Raw genomic sequence first — 15,720 nt, forward strand, 5'->3', positions numbered from 1 at the left:
TGATAAAACACCACAGCAGTGCTTTGCTGCCATAAATGTCCCTTTCAGTTTTGATGCCGGGTCATTTTGTAAAACTCGTTGAACACAGGACATCCCCATACCCAGGCCGGTTACTTCAACTAACAATTAGTTGATAAACTATCATATTAGTCTCAACAACAATGCAACGGCAAATACCTCATTTTGGACCATTTAATTAAATATGCTGCTTCGAAACCAAATACACAGCATAAAAGAATATGTATTTGTTAAATGTGGGAAAAGTCCAATTAAAGCGGGATTGCTGTATTTGGGAATTGACTCATACCTTGGGGATGTCTCAATACCCTGGTATATGGTCATGCCAGGGTATTGAGACACACCTTGGAGATGTCTCAATACCCTGGTATATGGTCATGCCAGGGTATTGAGACACACCTTGGAGATGTCTCAATACCCTGGTATATGGTCATGCCAGGATATTGAGACACACCTTGGGGATGTCTCAATACCCTGGTATATGATAATACCACGACACCAAGCCTCACTATAATCTGGAGCCCAAATGGATTCATTCATTCATTCCACTAGATAGGACGTAGACTTAGAACATGAGTAATCGCAAAAGATTGTTCAATGAAAATAAAACTGGTGATATATTAAGATATATGCATGCATATGATATATAAAAGGCATGTATAATCTCATTTAGGGATGGAGACGGGATGCTCTGGTTAGAAGCCGTCGGTGGGCCTCACCTGCTGGGCTGGGCAGCCAGGACCATGTCTATGGTGTCCACCCCCACGCCCATGATGTTGACCACGGCCTGGCCCGCCTCCGTGTTGGCCAGGCTGTAGATGCACAGGGACTGTAGAGTAGGAGTGCTGCAGGAAGGGGAAGGTGTGAACATGAATTCAGAGATCGCTGTAGACACACATTTTCCAACAGTAAAATGTCCCCAATGAACCACAAACTAATGTCAACGCTACATGGAGCATCAGTTAGAAACCAAGCAGGTCCCCGAGCAGCTCTCAATGTACCTGCCAGCATCCTCCCCTTCAGGACTCAGATTCAGAATGGCATGGACCAGCTCCAGGATAAGACACCCTGGACCAAACGCAATACATCAGAGAGTGTCAACATCAAAGCAGTCAACAGTGTTATAAGACTTCTATTGCATTTGCTCCCCAGGTGATATTATACTGTTACTTTTAATTTCCCTTTGCCATAGCAAAACTCGATCTCTTTAGACCGGTGGTTCTTAACTGAAGGGTCGCGAACCAAAAGGGGCTCACTGACTTTTTCTTAATGGGCCACAGAGCGTGTTGTAAAATAATTTAATTAAATAAGAAAATAGCCGGTTTAGTAGGACTACTGAGGGAATATCATATCATGTAGTTAAACAGTTATGCTGTTCCTTCTTTAGCTTGTGCACCTGGATCAGTAGCACACATGTTGAGATGTTCATACTATCGGAAGGTTTGTTATCGCTACAACAATGTGCTTTGACTGCAGGGATTCAGAGAAAAAATAAATAAATGGGTCTGGAGAAATAAAACATTAATCTGAGAACAGGGAACGTGTTTTTTCATTGTTTTGTAACAAAGGCAAAGTGTTTTAGGCTGTATTACTACTTTAACTCTACTTCAGCCACTTAGTCACGTTGCAGTGTTGGTTTACAGTCGCCCCTCACCTATCCTCTCCCGGACGCCGTAGGTGTTGTAGCGCCACTTGTGGTAGGTGGGAAGCATCTCCTTCAACACCAGCAGGACGCAGGGGATAAGACCCTTGTTCTGGGTGCTTCCCAGCTGACCCTGAATCACAGAGGGCAGACAAAAATGATTTATTCATTCAAAATGTAAATGTAAATGTATGTATGTATGTATGTATGTATGTATGTATGTATGTATGTATGTATGTATGTATGTATGTATGTATGTATGTATGTATATATATATATATATATATATATATATATATATATAGATTTCATTAACAATTTATTTTAGTGAGATTTGACATTTCTTAAAATAGCGGGCCTTGTTGTAATGTTAACCTATCCACTTGTGACGTCACAAGTGAGAGTGTCCACCCGTATGTGTGGTGGATAGAGAGACCTAGTAGTTGGTACAGTCCACTAGGGAGGTGACAGAAAGAAGCAGATCTATCCATCCATCCATCCATCATACACCTGGGTGGACCCTCCACTTGCTATGGTATTTACTCACTGGTGGTAAAGTAAATTCAAAAAGGATGAAAAATAATCATTCCTGATTTTATTTGTAACTAAGTGTCCAAGTATCAGTATACGGACTGCTGGGTCATTTTAAAAACAGCAGGAGTACCTTCACCAGGGTGGTGATGAGACGGAGGAAGGCGATGGTGACAGCGTATTCTCCCCTGGGCTGCTCGATCTGCACCAGCAGGTTGCCATAGTTACCCGCCTTCATGCCCTCAGCACTGGGAGGGGGAAAATATTTTAGTACAGACATCACATACAAACATGTACACCACCGCCCACAGTAGAGAACAGTGGAAGTAGAAACATCACCCAATATGAATAACTAAATACCTGAACACATTACTTAGGGAGTTATTGTTATTACAGTTAAATGACAGCCGTTATACTGTATCAAGCATTTCAAGAGGGGCCAAGTAGCAGACATCACGAGCAGTACCTGATAGACTGGGCCATGCTGGTGAGCGGGCTGGAGGCGAAGGGCAGGAAGCCTGTGTGGTGCAGACTGGACCACACCTGGAGGACAGGAGCACAGCCACTGATTAGGCAGCAGCTACGGTGCTTTCACATGTCTCCCTAACCAATCAGTGGATTCAATGTTCAATTGGAACACTTAATATGTTTTACCAGTAATTATTATTATTATTGGTAACCACCATTGTACATTTGTAGGGATGTTCCTGGGGAATTGACCATTTGGATGGGGGAAATTGTTGAATATTTTAAATAATGTGCAGAATTACATTGTGATCACTGAACTTGTTTATGATTTAAATATTATTTCCATACGTTTAAGTAAAATATTCTGTTTTACAAGTTTTTTTATATTGTCAATTTATTTAATATACTGTTAAATCAAACCTCTCTTACTATTGTGGTAATAAAAACAATACATTGCTAGTGTTCCTCACTGTGTTGGAAGAACCAGTGCTATCCAGTAAAACGCTGAGTTCAGAGCCCGGCACTGGCTGTCATGTGTCACATAGCACCCACCTTCCCAGGGTTCCTGGCAGCCAACACGATAAGGCAGTTGACACAGGAAGCGATCACGGCCACTGGGGGGTTAATAACCGATGTTAACCTGAAAGCCATATATGGAAAAACAATGAAGGTCAAATCCTTTCAGCAGCCAACCATTTCCCAGAGAGCACAAAGGAGGTACTCCTGCTCCATGCAGGGTCATGAGACGTGGACTAGCAGGCTCACCTCTGCAGCAACATGTAAATGCGAGAGGTCAGAGGTAGTAGACAGTCCGACACGGTCCAGTCCGTGCTGATGATCTTATGGACAAGATCCAGGATGGGCTTCACCCGCTCACAGTGGGCGATAACATCTAGCATGGACACATAAAGAAAACCATGGCCCTCAATTTCTCAAAGGCAATCCTTGTATATCTATTTTACAAGCAAAGATAAACAAGTTAAGGTTAAAGATACAGGCAGACCTGTGACCCATCTGTGGGGTAACTTTTGACCCCAGGGTCCCTCCGATTTTATAAACTAAGCAATACATTACTTGGTCAAGAGAGGAGAGATCAACAGTCTATGCATATTGCTCATCAATACATTAAAGGTCCCATGGCATGTTGCTTTATGGATGCTTTAATATAGATATTAGTGGGCCCCTAACACAGTATTTGAAGACGTTCCCGAAATTCAGCTGTAGTGCAGAATTACAGCCACTACGAGCCAGTCGCACATTGAGCTTTCCCCAAACGCGCAGTTTTGGCGTCTGTAGCTTTAATGCAAATGAGGAGGAGAGAGGCGGGTCAAGGAGGAGGGTGGGGGTGTGGCCCTGAGCAGCTTGCGGCCAAGGTACCATGCACACAGCCTTTGGCCGTGTTCTGTAAATGTTCTAGAACACTCCGGGTGCTCCGGCGGGAGTCCTGGAGCTCTATATCTAAATAATATAATATTATACATAGGGAGACAACCGCGGGCAACAATCCCTTCCTCCTCCATGTCGCGGTTCATGTACTTCAGGGAGTCAAAGCCAAAGTTCCTTTCCCCCAATTCCTTCTCAACCATTGCAGAGATAAACCCAACTACAGTCTCGTTGTGGAAATACCGGAGACGAGGGTCAGACGTGTTATGCGCTCGCACGGTCGTAGCTCCTTGTCTCATTGGCGGGCCAAATTCTCTGGGCGGACAATAGGCAGGCTAGGGGAACTCATAATAATGTTAGAAAACCTTGATATTTTCATGCCATGGGACCTTTAAAATGCCACTAAAGTGATAGAATTCACATGTCCATGTATAATGTATGTAAAAAAAACAGAACGACTCCTAAAGACTCCTTTCAGTCTTCAAAGACGGTAACAAATCTTTCTTTAAGTGCGAGTGTGAATGCGCGCAGTACCTGCGGTGGACACCACGTGCAGCAGCATCTCCACCTCGCAGGTGAACAGGGTCCAGGCGCTGTAGGAGTAGTCCCAGCGCACCACGTAGCCCTGCTCCCCCGCCATCACCACCTGGCCCAGCACGCCCTGGGGCATCCGCAGGTTGGTCTGCCCGGAGCCTGGGGGCAGCAAGAGACCAGGGATCAGTGAGAGTGAACCACTGCCTCCACCGGCCGGGAGTCATTCCAGTGCGTACTGGAACGGAGGCCACTATGTTTTGCATTCTGTAAGATGGTTATGCTGTTTAGGGAAACAGTACCGAAGCCTCAGGGCCAAAACCAAGAGGATGACCAACTGTTTCTCTCTCCCTCCCCCCCCTCAAGGAGTCAGGCTTCTGGAGGAATCCACTACCCCCTTTCGAACCCCACACACACTACAACAACACACTATTTGAATACTAGTGCTGTCAAGCGATTAAAATATTTAATCGCGATTAATCGCATTAATGTCATAGTTAACTTGCGATTAATCGCACATTTTTTCTATTCTAAATATCCCTTGATTTCGTGCTGCTAGCCTTTTAGTGAGATCAGAGTTTTGAGAAGGACAGTAACAAAATATATTTGGTAAGATAAGAAGAGAGACCCGCGGTGAATTCAACCCGGTCCACTTGACATCGGGTAGGCGCATGACAGTGGTAGGCCTCCCGTAAAACTTCAATAGCCTAGGTTTTTATTTGTTCAATCACTGAACTTTCAAACAAAACTCTTGCTCAGCAAAGATGGGAAATACTATAACATTTATTATTTAAACCAGTATGAATATTCCTACCGTACGTAGGCCTATACACATTACCAGACTATCGAATAACGCCCACACACACACACACACACACACACACACACACACACACACACACGGTGGTGGAGTGGTAATCGGGAGAGTAGGGAGAATTCCCGGTGGGCTGTTAACGTTTCGGGGCTGTCGGGCTGATTACTGCAGGATAACAATATTGCATTTATAAAATTCCTTGCAGCGCCGTCCGGCAGTCTGAGCTGTGCACCCGCAACCTCTCACTTACTCAACAGAATGCAACGCTCACAAACTGTCAACGTCGCAACCAAGTCGATTTTGTCAAGAGGGGAGTAACTGAGCGACCCCTCCCAAAGTGGTACAGCCCAGGTGGGCCTTAAAATTACTAAAATTATCCTTCTCTGGCGAACAGAATGTTGCAGCAGGCGAACAATTATTTTTTTTTTTTAATTCCAATTATTAATTTATCTGCCCATCTATCTATTTCAGTTTCTTTTATTATTTCTTACTTTATTTACTTGTTATTCTACTTCTTGAGGAACCAAGCCTAATAATTGTACTCTTGTTTACTTCACAGTATATTAAGAAGTAGAGTTTGATTTAACCAAAACAACTTCCAACGCCATGAGTGCATGATGTGCATACAATAACTGGAAGTAGGCCCAGGCCTACCCTTGGCAGTGTGTGTATCTGCTCTATAGTCATTGATCTAGACAGGGCCACCGTGGAACTAGACTGCACCGCCCATGGATGTAAAGGCGTTCTCTTACCAAGAGGGTAGAGGAGTTTGGGGATCTGTCTCCTCCAGAGTGTCTCGTCGTCCTTGGAGATGATTTCGTTGGGCTTCTGCTTGTACACTTCCGTGTAGAAAGACATCTTGTCCAGAAAAGTGTACACCTGCCCCCACATAAAAGGAAAAATATATATTGTTCAACATTGTACATTTGTTTAGAACGAAACCTATGTCATAAACAGCTGTGTGTGTGCTACAAGTAGCAGTGTGTGTGGAGTTTGAGCACCTTCTTTACGGTGGACTTGTTTGACAGAAGAGCGGTGAGGAGCTGTAGCAGTGGGCCGGTCTTGTGAGGAAACATCCCAACAGCGCTGTCCAGGATCATGCCCAGGCCCATGTTGGGTCTCTGCATGGACAAACCAGAAGACCACCCAGTGAATAATACCATTGACATGTAGTGGTCATTTCTTTATACATTCACTGTGGGACTCACCATTTCCCAGAAGAGCTCGGCAAGACTCGGAGCAGAGAGCACCTCGCATGCAGCGTCGATCAGATGCTGCAGGAGCAAATTAAGGCTTTGGTCAGCAAGGAGAATCAACACACACACACACCATCAGCCATCGATGACTCGGAGTCGAGTAGGATGGTCCTCCTGGGGCGGACACACACACACACACACACACACACACACACACACATACGCACACACGCACACACGCACGCTAGATCTTCTGAGGCCATGACTCTCAACAGGAAACCGATCGATTGCCTACGCTGGGTTTGAACCCTAAGTGAAAGAGTTCAAGTACCTCTGAGTCTTATTCGCGAGTAAGGGTACGATGGGCCGGAGAATCTGAGCACCGGGAGCGGTATTGCAATAACTTTAAAAAAGAGAGCTGAGACGGAAAGCAAAGCTCTCGGTCAACCGGCCGATCTTCGTTCCTACCCTCACTTATGGTCATGAGGGATGGGGGATGACCGAAAGGGCGAGATCGCAGGTACAGGCGGCCAGGATGACTCTTCTAGGGAGGGTGGCTGGCGTCTCCTTTAGACATAGGGTGAGAAGCTCAGCCATCCGTGAGGAACTCTGATGAGAGCCGCTGCTCCTCTGCTTAGAAAGGAGTCGGTTGAGGTGGTTCATCTGGTAATGCTGCGTTCACACCAAAAGACACATTTGTCGCCCGTTCGCGTTGTCACCCAAGTTTTGTCGCATGACAAATCATAATCTGTCGCTGTGCAAGTTTTGTCAGGCGAATTTTTCGCGACATTTTTTGCTTCATTCTCTATCATGGCCGAGATAACCAACGATGCATGTCTTTCCCAGTTGTCGAAGAGGGAGAGACGTCGGAGAACCCGACGCAGTCTATTCATAATATTGTAATGACCACGGAAGATGCAGTGAATGAAGTATTGATTAGACTGCGATTTATTAGATACCTAATAAACCGTTGCAACGCACAAGACCGGTAACCATAGCAACGCCGGTAAACAAACCCCGCAAAGCCCAATCCCTACGAGAGCTCCCCACACTACGGCCATCCTGAGGCGCACAGAGCTTTTGGCCATGATATTATGTATACAATTACATTATATACTATTATATATAGAGCTCCGGGAGTCGCAAATGGCAACAATCACTTTCTCCTCCATGCTGCGGTTCACCCCGGACTGCACTGCAGGCAACGGTTGGCCGGTTCAACGCTGATTGGCTGTAACGTTACGCACATCACTCAGTGGCCACGCTGTTGAACGCTGATTGGCTGTCATCACGCGAATGTCACGGCAAAGTTGAAATATTTCAACTCGAGCAAAAGTGTCGCGCTGCAAATCCACGTGAACGCGCTCAGCCGTGCTGGGTAAAAGTGTCGCGCTACAAATCAAATCTTGTTGCGGGTTTTCTCTAGCGATAAATTCGCCCGATTCTCGTCTCTACATTGACTTTGTATGGAATCTTGTCGTCCCTTCGCGTTTGGTGTGAATGCACAGTAAGGATGCCCACTGGGCGCCTCCCTAGGGAGGTATCCATGCACGTCCAGTCTTCGAGGCCTGGGACTAGGTGGAGATTATACCTCCACCCTTGCCTCGGGATCCCCCCGTCAAAGCTGCTCAATGTGGCCCGGGAAAGTCTGGGGCCCCCTGCTAGAGCTGTTGCAACCCGACCCGGATAAGCAATTGAAGACGAGGATGAGGAAGAACCTAGCCATATACTTGTTCTCAAAAATGACCTCTGATTACTATAAATCTGACATGGGTCATTCTTAGTAGAAGTAGAGGACCACATGCGTCCGTCCCTTCAAGTATGCAGGTTTATTTGAGACTAAAAAATGAATTCTGTTAAAAATAAGATGACAAGTCAACCCCCTTTGCTCCACAAGTATATTCCAATCGCGGTTTCATTTAAAGCACCTTTATGGAGATAAATACAAGGTTTTAAAAGGGGACATATTATACCACCAGGTGTGAGTGTGATAAGCCTTACAAGCCATTTCGAAAATCTGCCCCATATGACATCACTAGTGGGCGTGTCCACCTAGATCTGCGCTGAATAGATCAGTCTACCAGCCTACCCAGTGGACTGAAGTAAACGTTGCTCATCTATCCAGCCATCCACTCACACGGTGGCAAATATGTCCCCTTTAATGAACAAATGTGAACAGTCGGTTTGTTGGCCCATTTCCTTGGAAAGCTATGGATGGGTTGGGGTCCTGCCCAGCAAAATATTTATCATAAACACTCATGGATTAGTTGTTCCCATCCCTACTCCTGCAGATCGGTACCTGTGGGCTGCCCAGGGTCTCCTCTTCAAAGGAGGTGATGACGAAGGAGAGGAGGCCATAGATGCACATCTTGGCAGTGCTGGCTGTACACTGTAGGGAGATATGAAAATACAGAAACATTTAAAGATTGATAAACCTGTACTATTCAGCTCATTTTATTAGCAATCTAGTAGCTTGAGTGGTAGTTATAGCTACATACAGTTCAGTCTACTTTATAAGTTAATACAGTATTATTCGATTTTCTAACGGTGGGCAGGAACTAGGAGAAAGATTCTCTGGATGGATTGACTATTGAAAACTTTCTAGTTCAGTATCACATAGGGCAGGTATAAAGCATATTTAAATGCAACCGTTAACTTATACACAGGAAATAGTATGTATGTGGCATCTGAAAATAATCAATCCATAATTAATAAAATACACACCTTGCCAACACTTCATTATGTTCCAATGCTACAAATGAGAACCACTGTAAAGACGCCACTCAATAAGCACTGCCTTACGTTGTTGCCCGAGACCCCTAGGCCCTGCAGCATGGTGGACAGGTACTTGAAGACCCCCAGCTGCAGGGCGGTGTTGCCGATCTTCCTGACGATGGGGCTAGACTCGTTGGGCTTCAGCGTGTGCCTCAGGAGCACCCAGGCCAGCAGCACCGGCCCATGGTGGGGGATGTCTCCCAGTGTCAGCAGCAGCTGGTCCATCTCCTGGAGAATCACAACACACCACACTGCTAAACAGGGGCCACTCTCTTCTCTGTTTACCTTTGCATTTAGACACTTTAATATACTGTGAAGTATATTAATTTTGAGACGCATCCCACTGCAGAAATCTGCAGGTTGTTGCATCACTAGATAACAGTTAATAATGCAATCAAGGTCGACCTATTACAATGTACTGTGGGCCAGATCTATAACATGATCTAAGAGCTACCATGCAAGTGTAAACGTTAAAAATAGAGAAGACATCCATCAGGTATTGGTGTGTGACAAATTCTAGTTTACTTAGGATGTTTAATTTCAAAACCTTGCCCTCTTCTGAGCTCTTTCCACCTCTCCAATCTTGCCTAAAGTAACATCTATAACCTGTTTAATTTGGTTATTATAAAGCACAAGAATTGATTTGATTTTTAAACCCACATTTGTTTGACAGATCAGACCAGAACGAGTCAGACCAGATTTGAGTCAGACCAGAACGATGACTATTTGGCATGAAAACCCTGGGATGAGTCAGTTTAACTATTCCTAGGATGCATCGAGTCTGCTTTGGGTGTAGGACTAACGCCAGAACTATGGTCAAAAAACGACAGACGGAGCGCCCACCTTGGTGACCTCAGGTGTGCTGTAAAATTGGTGCTGATCCGTGCAGTCCTCCAGTGCACACTTGTGAAGGAAGTCGATGTCCATCCCTTCTACGAGGATAAGAGAGCTGAAGTACCTGCGGGCAGCAAACACAAAAACATTGGCTACTTCAGATAGATGATGATGTAAATATAGTGTTCAAATTAATGTACAACTGTTATAGCTTTGAAAAACATATAAAAACAAAGAGCAGTCTTACCCGATGCGGTCGACCAGGGTGTCCATGCTCTTGTCCACCAGGTGTCTGTTGGTCTGCCTGAGGCCAAAGCCTTGCTCCTTGAACAGCTTGGTGAAGCTCAGCAGGTCGGTCGCACTCATCTCAAAGTAGGCGTAGTACAGGAACAGGATCTCCAGCAACAGAGACTGTTCTCGAAGACATTGGCGGAACCACCGCGAGATCTGCCTCTCCGTCTGAAACAAACATTTGGATAGTGGGTTGTATTTATTTGTACATAGTTCATTACATGCATTTTATTCATTTAATTTTTTTTTCCTCGCTAGCATATGAGCAATGCCAGTTCAGCTCTTCTGTGTCCACTTTGTAAAACAAGTTAATACTAAACAAAGTGCAATTATTATGAATCATGTAATCAATGCAAGTAGTTTCCACCTCGACTTGGGTTTTTTGTTCACAGTTCTCACCATTAGATTGCCATGGGTCTCCCATGTTGGGGCCTCTGCTTTGAACAAGTTCTCAAACTGTGACTTGTAGTTGGCCACTAGGTCCTTCTCCAGTTTATTCACACAGCTAGCATACTCTGCCTTCAAAGACACAAACACAGATAGAATGGGAAAAAAAATAATCATTAAATTCATACCAAACTTAGATAGTAAATGGTGTTAAGGCTGGAGTTATGCTAAGCTGCATTGTGTATTCATGAAATATCTTACTTTGTAGGGATGTCTCTCATCCTGAAAGTATGTCAATAGGAGTAAGACGCATCGCAGGAGACACACACGCTCCTCAAAGTAAAAGTCTACAATCTGTGGACACAAGAAACATATTCATGGTTAAAGGTGGTAATTTCTGCCGTCACGTGCGCTCAATCAACACGGTAACAAAGGATGTTTGAAGGAACAGGGGATACCGTGGGAGTGGTTGTCTTCACCACCATTGCCCCAGAAGATCTTTGACTTTATGAGCATATTGAACATTGCTGTAGCCTCATAATGTTACTGTACACATAATAGCTTGTCCCACAGATTCACGCGGGTCACTAAAGACTTGAGTCTAGTGTGTTTAGCTGTGTAAACCTGCTGAAGAGGCAGTGGGGCAGCAGCACTCCTCTCTAAAGAACCTTGGCTTGGTCGATATTTCCTAAAACCAATGTACAACATTGGTCTAGTCTAGGGGTGTAACGATATTTTGTGCCACGAAATATCGCGATACAAAAATGTGACGAAATGCGTTGTTGAGACGAAAAAATGGTTTGCGATATTTTATTTATTTATTTTCAGACTTTATTTATGGACATAAGTTTGCACTTAAAAATTCATAGACTAAGAAAAAAAAATATTTATTGCCATTTAAGACAAGATGATTAGTCTATATCATGTTATTATAACACGTTTACAATTTCATAAGAAATGGAAAAATAGGGCAAATGGCATCGTTTTGCATATTTTGTGTCTTTAAAATAAACAACAATATTTTTTCAGTAATACATTTTCTTCATTCAAGTTTTGTTCAAAATATCGTTATAATAGTGAATCGTGAACCCAATATCGTGTATCGTATTGAATCGTGAGCTGAGTGAATCGTCACACCCCTAGTCCAGTCGTTGATATTTTAATGCAGAAATGTTAGGTATTATAACTTTAAAGAGGAGCAAATAATCATTCGCCACACCCTCAAGGATTCCTCGAAATGGAGACGTGAGTGGCTTGTGAACACTTCTAAACATAGAAGTGTTGAGACCAACACTAATGGTATATACACTGGCTCAGACACACACTAGTGTGGGACTCCCAACAAGAAAGGTTCTTGATTTATATCCTGTGGGCATCAAGTCTGCAATTTGAAACTCCTTCAGCAAACTGCCTAACCCTTCTTTAATTATAGGCTCCCGTAAACACCGACATTTACTAAACCGCCTTGTCAGCCTCCATTGCAATAGCATCAGACTATAAGGATTAAAATAAACTTACCAAGAATATGATTCTAAACTGGACTTTATGCAATGCCATAAATTCAATTTTTATGACTGGTGAAGCTTCAACATCAAGTTGTTAAATGAAAGCCAGAACATTTCTGGTTGGGACACTGCATCATTTTTTGAATAAAGTTCAGGTAAACATAATTTTACATGCATATCACAATCACTTTGATGATCGAGCATAAAGAGTGTGTGAATGGCGTTAACCATGTACACTGACCTTGAGCAGTAATGCCTGGCTTTGTCTCTCATCCTGGAGAACAGACTGTAAAGGAAAAAGCATTATTGAAAGCATTGGTTCATTGGTTCAAAATATATCATCCAACCTGATTAAAACAATATTCACCCACAGAAGGAAATCCAAGGGATTATGTGTACCTTTAATGAATTACGCGTTCCTCTGTAGTCCTCTTGTAGGTAGCACTGTAAAATCTGCAAACTCTTTTCCTCATCAAGACCCTGAAAATAAAAATAAATATTTTTTTTTTACATTGAAATAATTATGTTTAAAAAAGGAAAAACATGATATGGATTCATTACACCCAAAGTGAAATATTTCAAGCCTTTATTTGGTTTTAATATTGATGACTATGGCTTCCAGCTCATGAAAAACCAAATATCAGTAGCTCAGAAAACTGTAAAAGTACATAAGACCAGTAAAAAGAAATGAAATAAAATACAAGTATTTTCTTGTATATGCAGTGAGTACTTGGTTGGGCCTCTTTTTGCATGAATTACAGCATCAATGCGGAGTGGCACGGAGTAGATCAGCCTGTGGCCCTGCTGAGCTGTTATGGAAGCCTAGGTTGTTTTGATAGCGGCCTTCAGCTCGTCTGCATTGTTGGGTCTCATGTCTCTCATCGTCCTCTTGACAATACCCCATTCATTTTCTTTGGGGTTCAGGTCAGGCACGATTGCTAGACAATCAAGCACTGTAATCCCATGGTCATTAAACCAGGAATTGGTACTTGAGGCAGTGTTGTTGTGCCAAGTCCTGCTGGAAAATGAAATCGGCATCTCCAGAAAGCTTCTCAGCAGAAGGAAGCATGAAGTGCTCTAACATGTCCTGGTAGCCGGCCCCTGATGTCGAATGCCATAGTTGTAGAATGTCCTGGATACGTCTGTGCATGGCGTCATTTGATGCACTGACTCCTGCCTCAGTCCACTCGTTGTGACGCTCCCACACATTTTTAACGGTTATCTGTGTTGCTTGTGCACCTTTTTCTACCACACTTTTTACTTGCACTCTTTCTATGAATATGCTTGGATACAGCTCTCTGTGAACAGCCAGCTTCTTTAGCGATGAACTTTTGAGGCTGCTACCTTGAGTCTACAACATTGAACTTTTAAACAATATTCACATTTTCTGAGATGCTGAATTTGGGGTTTTCATGAGCTGGAGGCCATTAAAATCCAAATCTAAAATGAATAAAGTCTTGAAATATTTCCGTTTGGGTGTAATAAATTGGTATAACATACAAATTTCACTTTTTAAAATGATTTATTGAAAATGTTTAATATTCTTATTTATTGAGATGCACCTGTGTAATAAACTACTCATGTATTCATATTGAACCCATTTAGAATATACATACACACATTAGTGAAACATTGAAAGTAAATTATAACTCTATAAAAGTGTAATGATAAAATACCTAGACAAAATAGAAAGCTAAATAGGACAAGCATCCCAAACTCACCAGTAATTTGCTTATCCTAAGTGAGAAGTCCTTCAGTGGCTTGGCAGCCTCCTTGTTTGCCTTCAGCCTGGCCACAGCTGATGAACTGTATCAAAAAGGGATGGAAAATACAACATTTAAACATTTGTATCTTTTCTAACTGTTTGTGGACAACACATTCTTTAAGACTTATACCTGGCTGGTTTGTAGTAGGTAAGCCCTTGATGTAGCTTTTCCCAGTGCCTGTCAAGCTCTGCCTCTATCTGTGCCTATATTATTGAGGATGTAGGTCAGAGAGAGACAGCAGCATAAACAGAAAGAAAGATGTGAGTTCATATTTAACAAGGATGACCAATGTGGCATTTTGAAGTGTCGTAAAAGACTCCAAACATTGTCGTTTCCCATGCAGGCGCAGCAAAGAAATATATTATAAACTGTATGTGTGTGTGTATATATATTTATTTTTTTATAGAATTTTTTGAAGTCGTCAATATTTCTAATTGAAAATCAAGTTGTTTCCTCCATGTTTAAATCCATAGGTTTGGTTGGTGGGTCACCAAACAGACACACATAAACACATGAATAAATGGCGACAATTGAACCGATTAAAGACGGCCTAAATGGTCGGTTCAAAATAATAGTAAGAAAAATCGATGATGCACATACCGGTTCTCTCAATGCTGATCGACCCAAAAGAATTGTCCATAGCTCCCGACTACTCCTGTGAGAAAACATAGGGTTGGATCATGAGGGAAGACCATTTCCTGTAATTATGTGGCTATCAAAAATACGCTGTTCTGGGAGAGATTATATATTCGGTTCTACACATACCTATCGGCTGAATCTTATTTACTGAAATGCATTTCATTTTCATGTCTCCCTGAACCGTAGTTCATGGAGTCTGAGATGCAAGCAATCATTAAATAATTGAAGAAAACGGTCATTCAGTGATGATCAACAATGATGAGGCTCGGTTACTTCAAGCATTTAGAAACAAGTCCTCTTGCTATACCAAAGTAGATGACTGTACATATCCTGTCTGCACCACGTCGGACTCTATTCTACTGGGATATTGTTCTTCATGAATTCCATATTTGAAAATTAGACGTTATAGTGCAGGCCGTACTATATTATATAATATGACATGTGTTCAAGTAAAATTAGATTAAAGTTTCAGGAATCTTGATCAGTTTGTGGACAGCTCAACCACGGCGACCCTCGGTGGGTCAGAAATATCGGTCACTTGATTCCATCTGAATATATATATATGAATTTATTCCACTTTTACTAAAGTTTTAAATACTTTTATGGAGACAGTTAGCAGCGTTTCTTTGCCGGGTTGTGAGTGATGCCATGCAGTGGTTGTGATGCTTTGAGTCGCGCTGAAACCATTCAAACAGCGAGCTGGGGCTAAGCTAAGGTACCCTAACGTCAGCGTGCTGCTGATGACCGGGAGCTCTCTACGGAGCGCTCGGTTACTTTAATAAAAAGGAGACACCGAGTTTGAGGTTGTGAAAATCGGGCATTCTTTACAGTTGAGTTTCCCATTGGTAAGTTATTTGACAGAAGGCCAGGGTAGACTTTAAGTATATGGACTGTTACCTGACACACAAGGCCGCCTCCGCCATCTTGGGTCCTGCCGTGT

The 15,720-nt window shown here is 43.0% G+C and overlaps 1 protein-coding gene across 1 annotated transcript in view; it reads right to left on the reverse strand.

Annotated features, from left to right (window-relative positions):
• Positions 1-15,703, reverse strand: part of nup188 (nucleoporin 188) — a gene marked incomplete at its 5' end in the record, with an annotated part of 29,235 nt that extends 13,532 nt beyond the window's left edge. Inside the window, 23 exons of the mRNA XM_079755776.1 lie at positions 738-863; positions 1,020-1,086; positions 1,673-1,793; positions 2,325-2,439; positions 2,658-2,734; positions 3,212-3,299; positions 3,425-3,551; positions 4,577-4,735; positions 6,140-6,266; positions 6,389-6,508; positions 6,596-6,661; positions 8,883-8,972; positions 9,386-9,586; positions 10,202-10,316; positions 10,440-10,651; positions 10,883-11,002; positions 11,132-11,224; positions 12,617-12,661; positions 12,775-12,855; positions 14,097-14,181; positions 14,271-14,344; positions 14,742-14,796; positions 15,678-15,703. Of these exons, the coding sequence (XP_079611902.1) occupies positions 738-863; positions 1,020-1,086; positions 1,673-1,793; positions 2,325-2,439; positions 2,658-2,734; positions 3,212-3,299; positions 3,425-3,551; positions 4,577-4,735; positions 6,140-6,266; positions 6,389-6,508; positions 6,596-6,661; positions 8,883-8,972; positions 9,386-9,586; positions 10,202-10,316; positions 10,440-10,651; positions 10,883-11,002; positions 11,132-11,224; positions 12,617-12,661; positions 12,775-12,855; positions 14,097-14,181; positions 14,271-14,344; positions 14,742-14,796; positions 15,678-15,703 (2,390 nt within the window). The remainder of the gene's footprint in view (positions 1-737; positions 864-1,019; positions 1,087-1,672; positions 1,794-2,324; positions 2,440-2,657; positions 2,735-3,211; positions 3,300-3,424; positions 3,552-4,576; positions 4,736-6,139; positions 6,267-6,388; positions 6,509-6,595; positions 6,662-8,882; positions 8,973-9,385; positions 9,587-10,201; positions 10,317-10,439; positions 10,652-10,882; positions 11,003-11,131; positions 11,225-12,616; positions 12,662-12,774; positions 12,856-14,096; positions 14,182-14,270; positions 14,345-14,741; positions 14,797-15,677) is intronic.
• Between the last annotated feature and the right edge of the window lie 17 nt (positions 15,704-15,720).

The sequence above is a fragment of the Pollachius pollachius genome (genome assembly GCF_949987615.1).
Source record: "Pollachius pollachius genome assembly, chromosome: 18".
Lineage (NCBI taxonomy): Eukaryota > Metazoa > Chordata > Actinopteri > Gadiformes > Gadidae > Pollachius > Pollachius pollachius.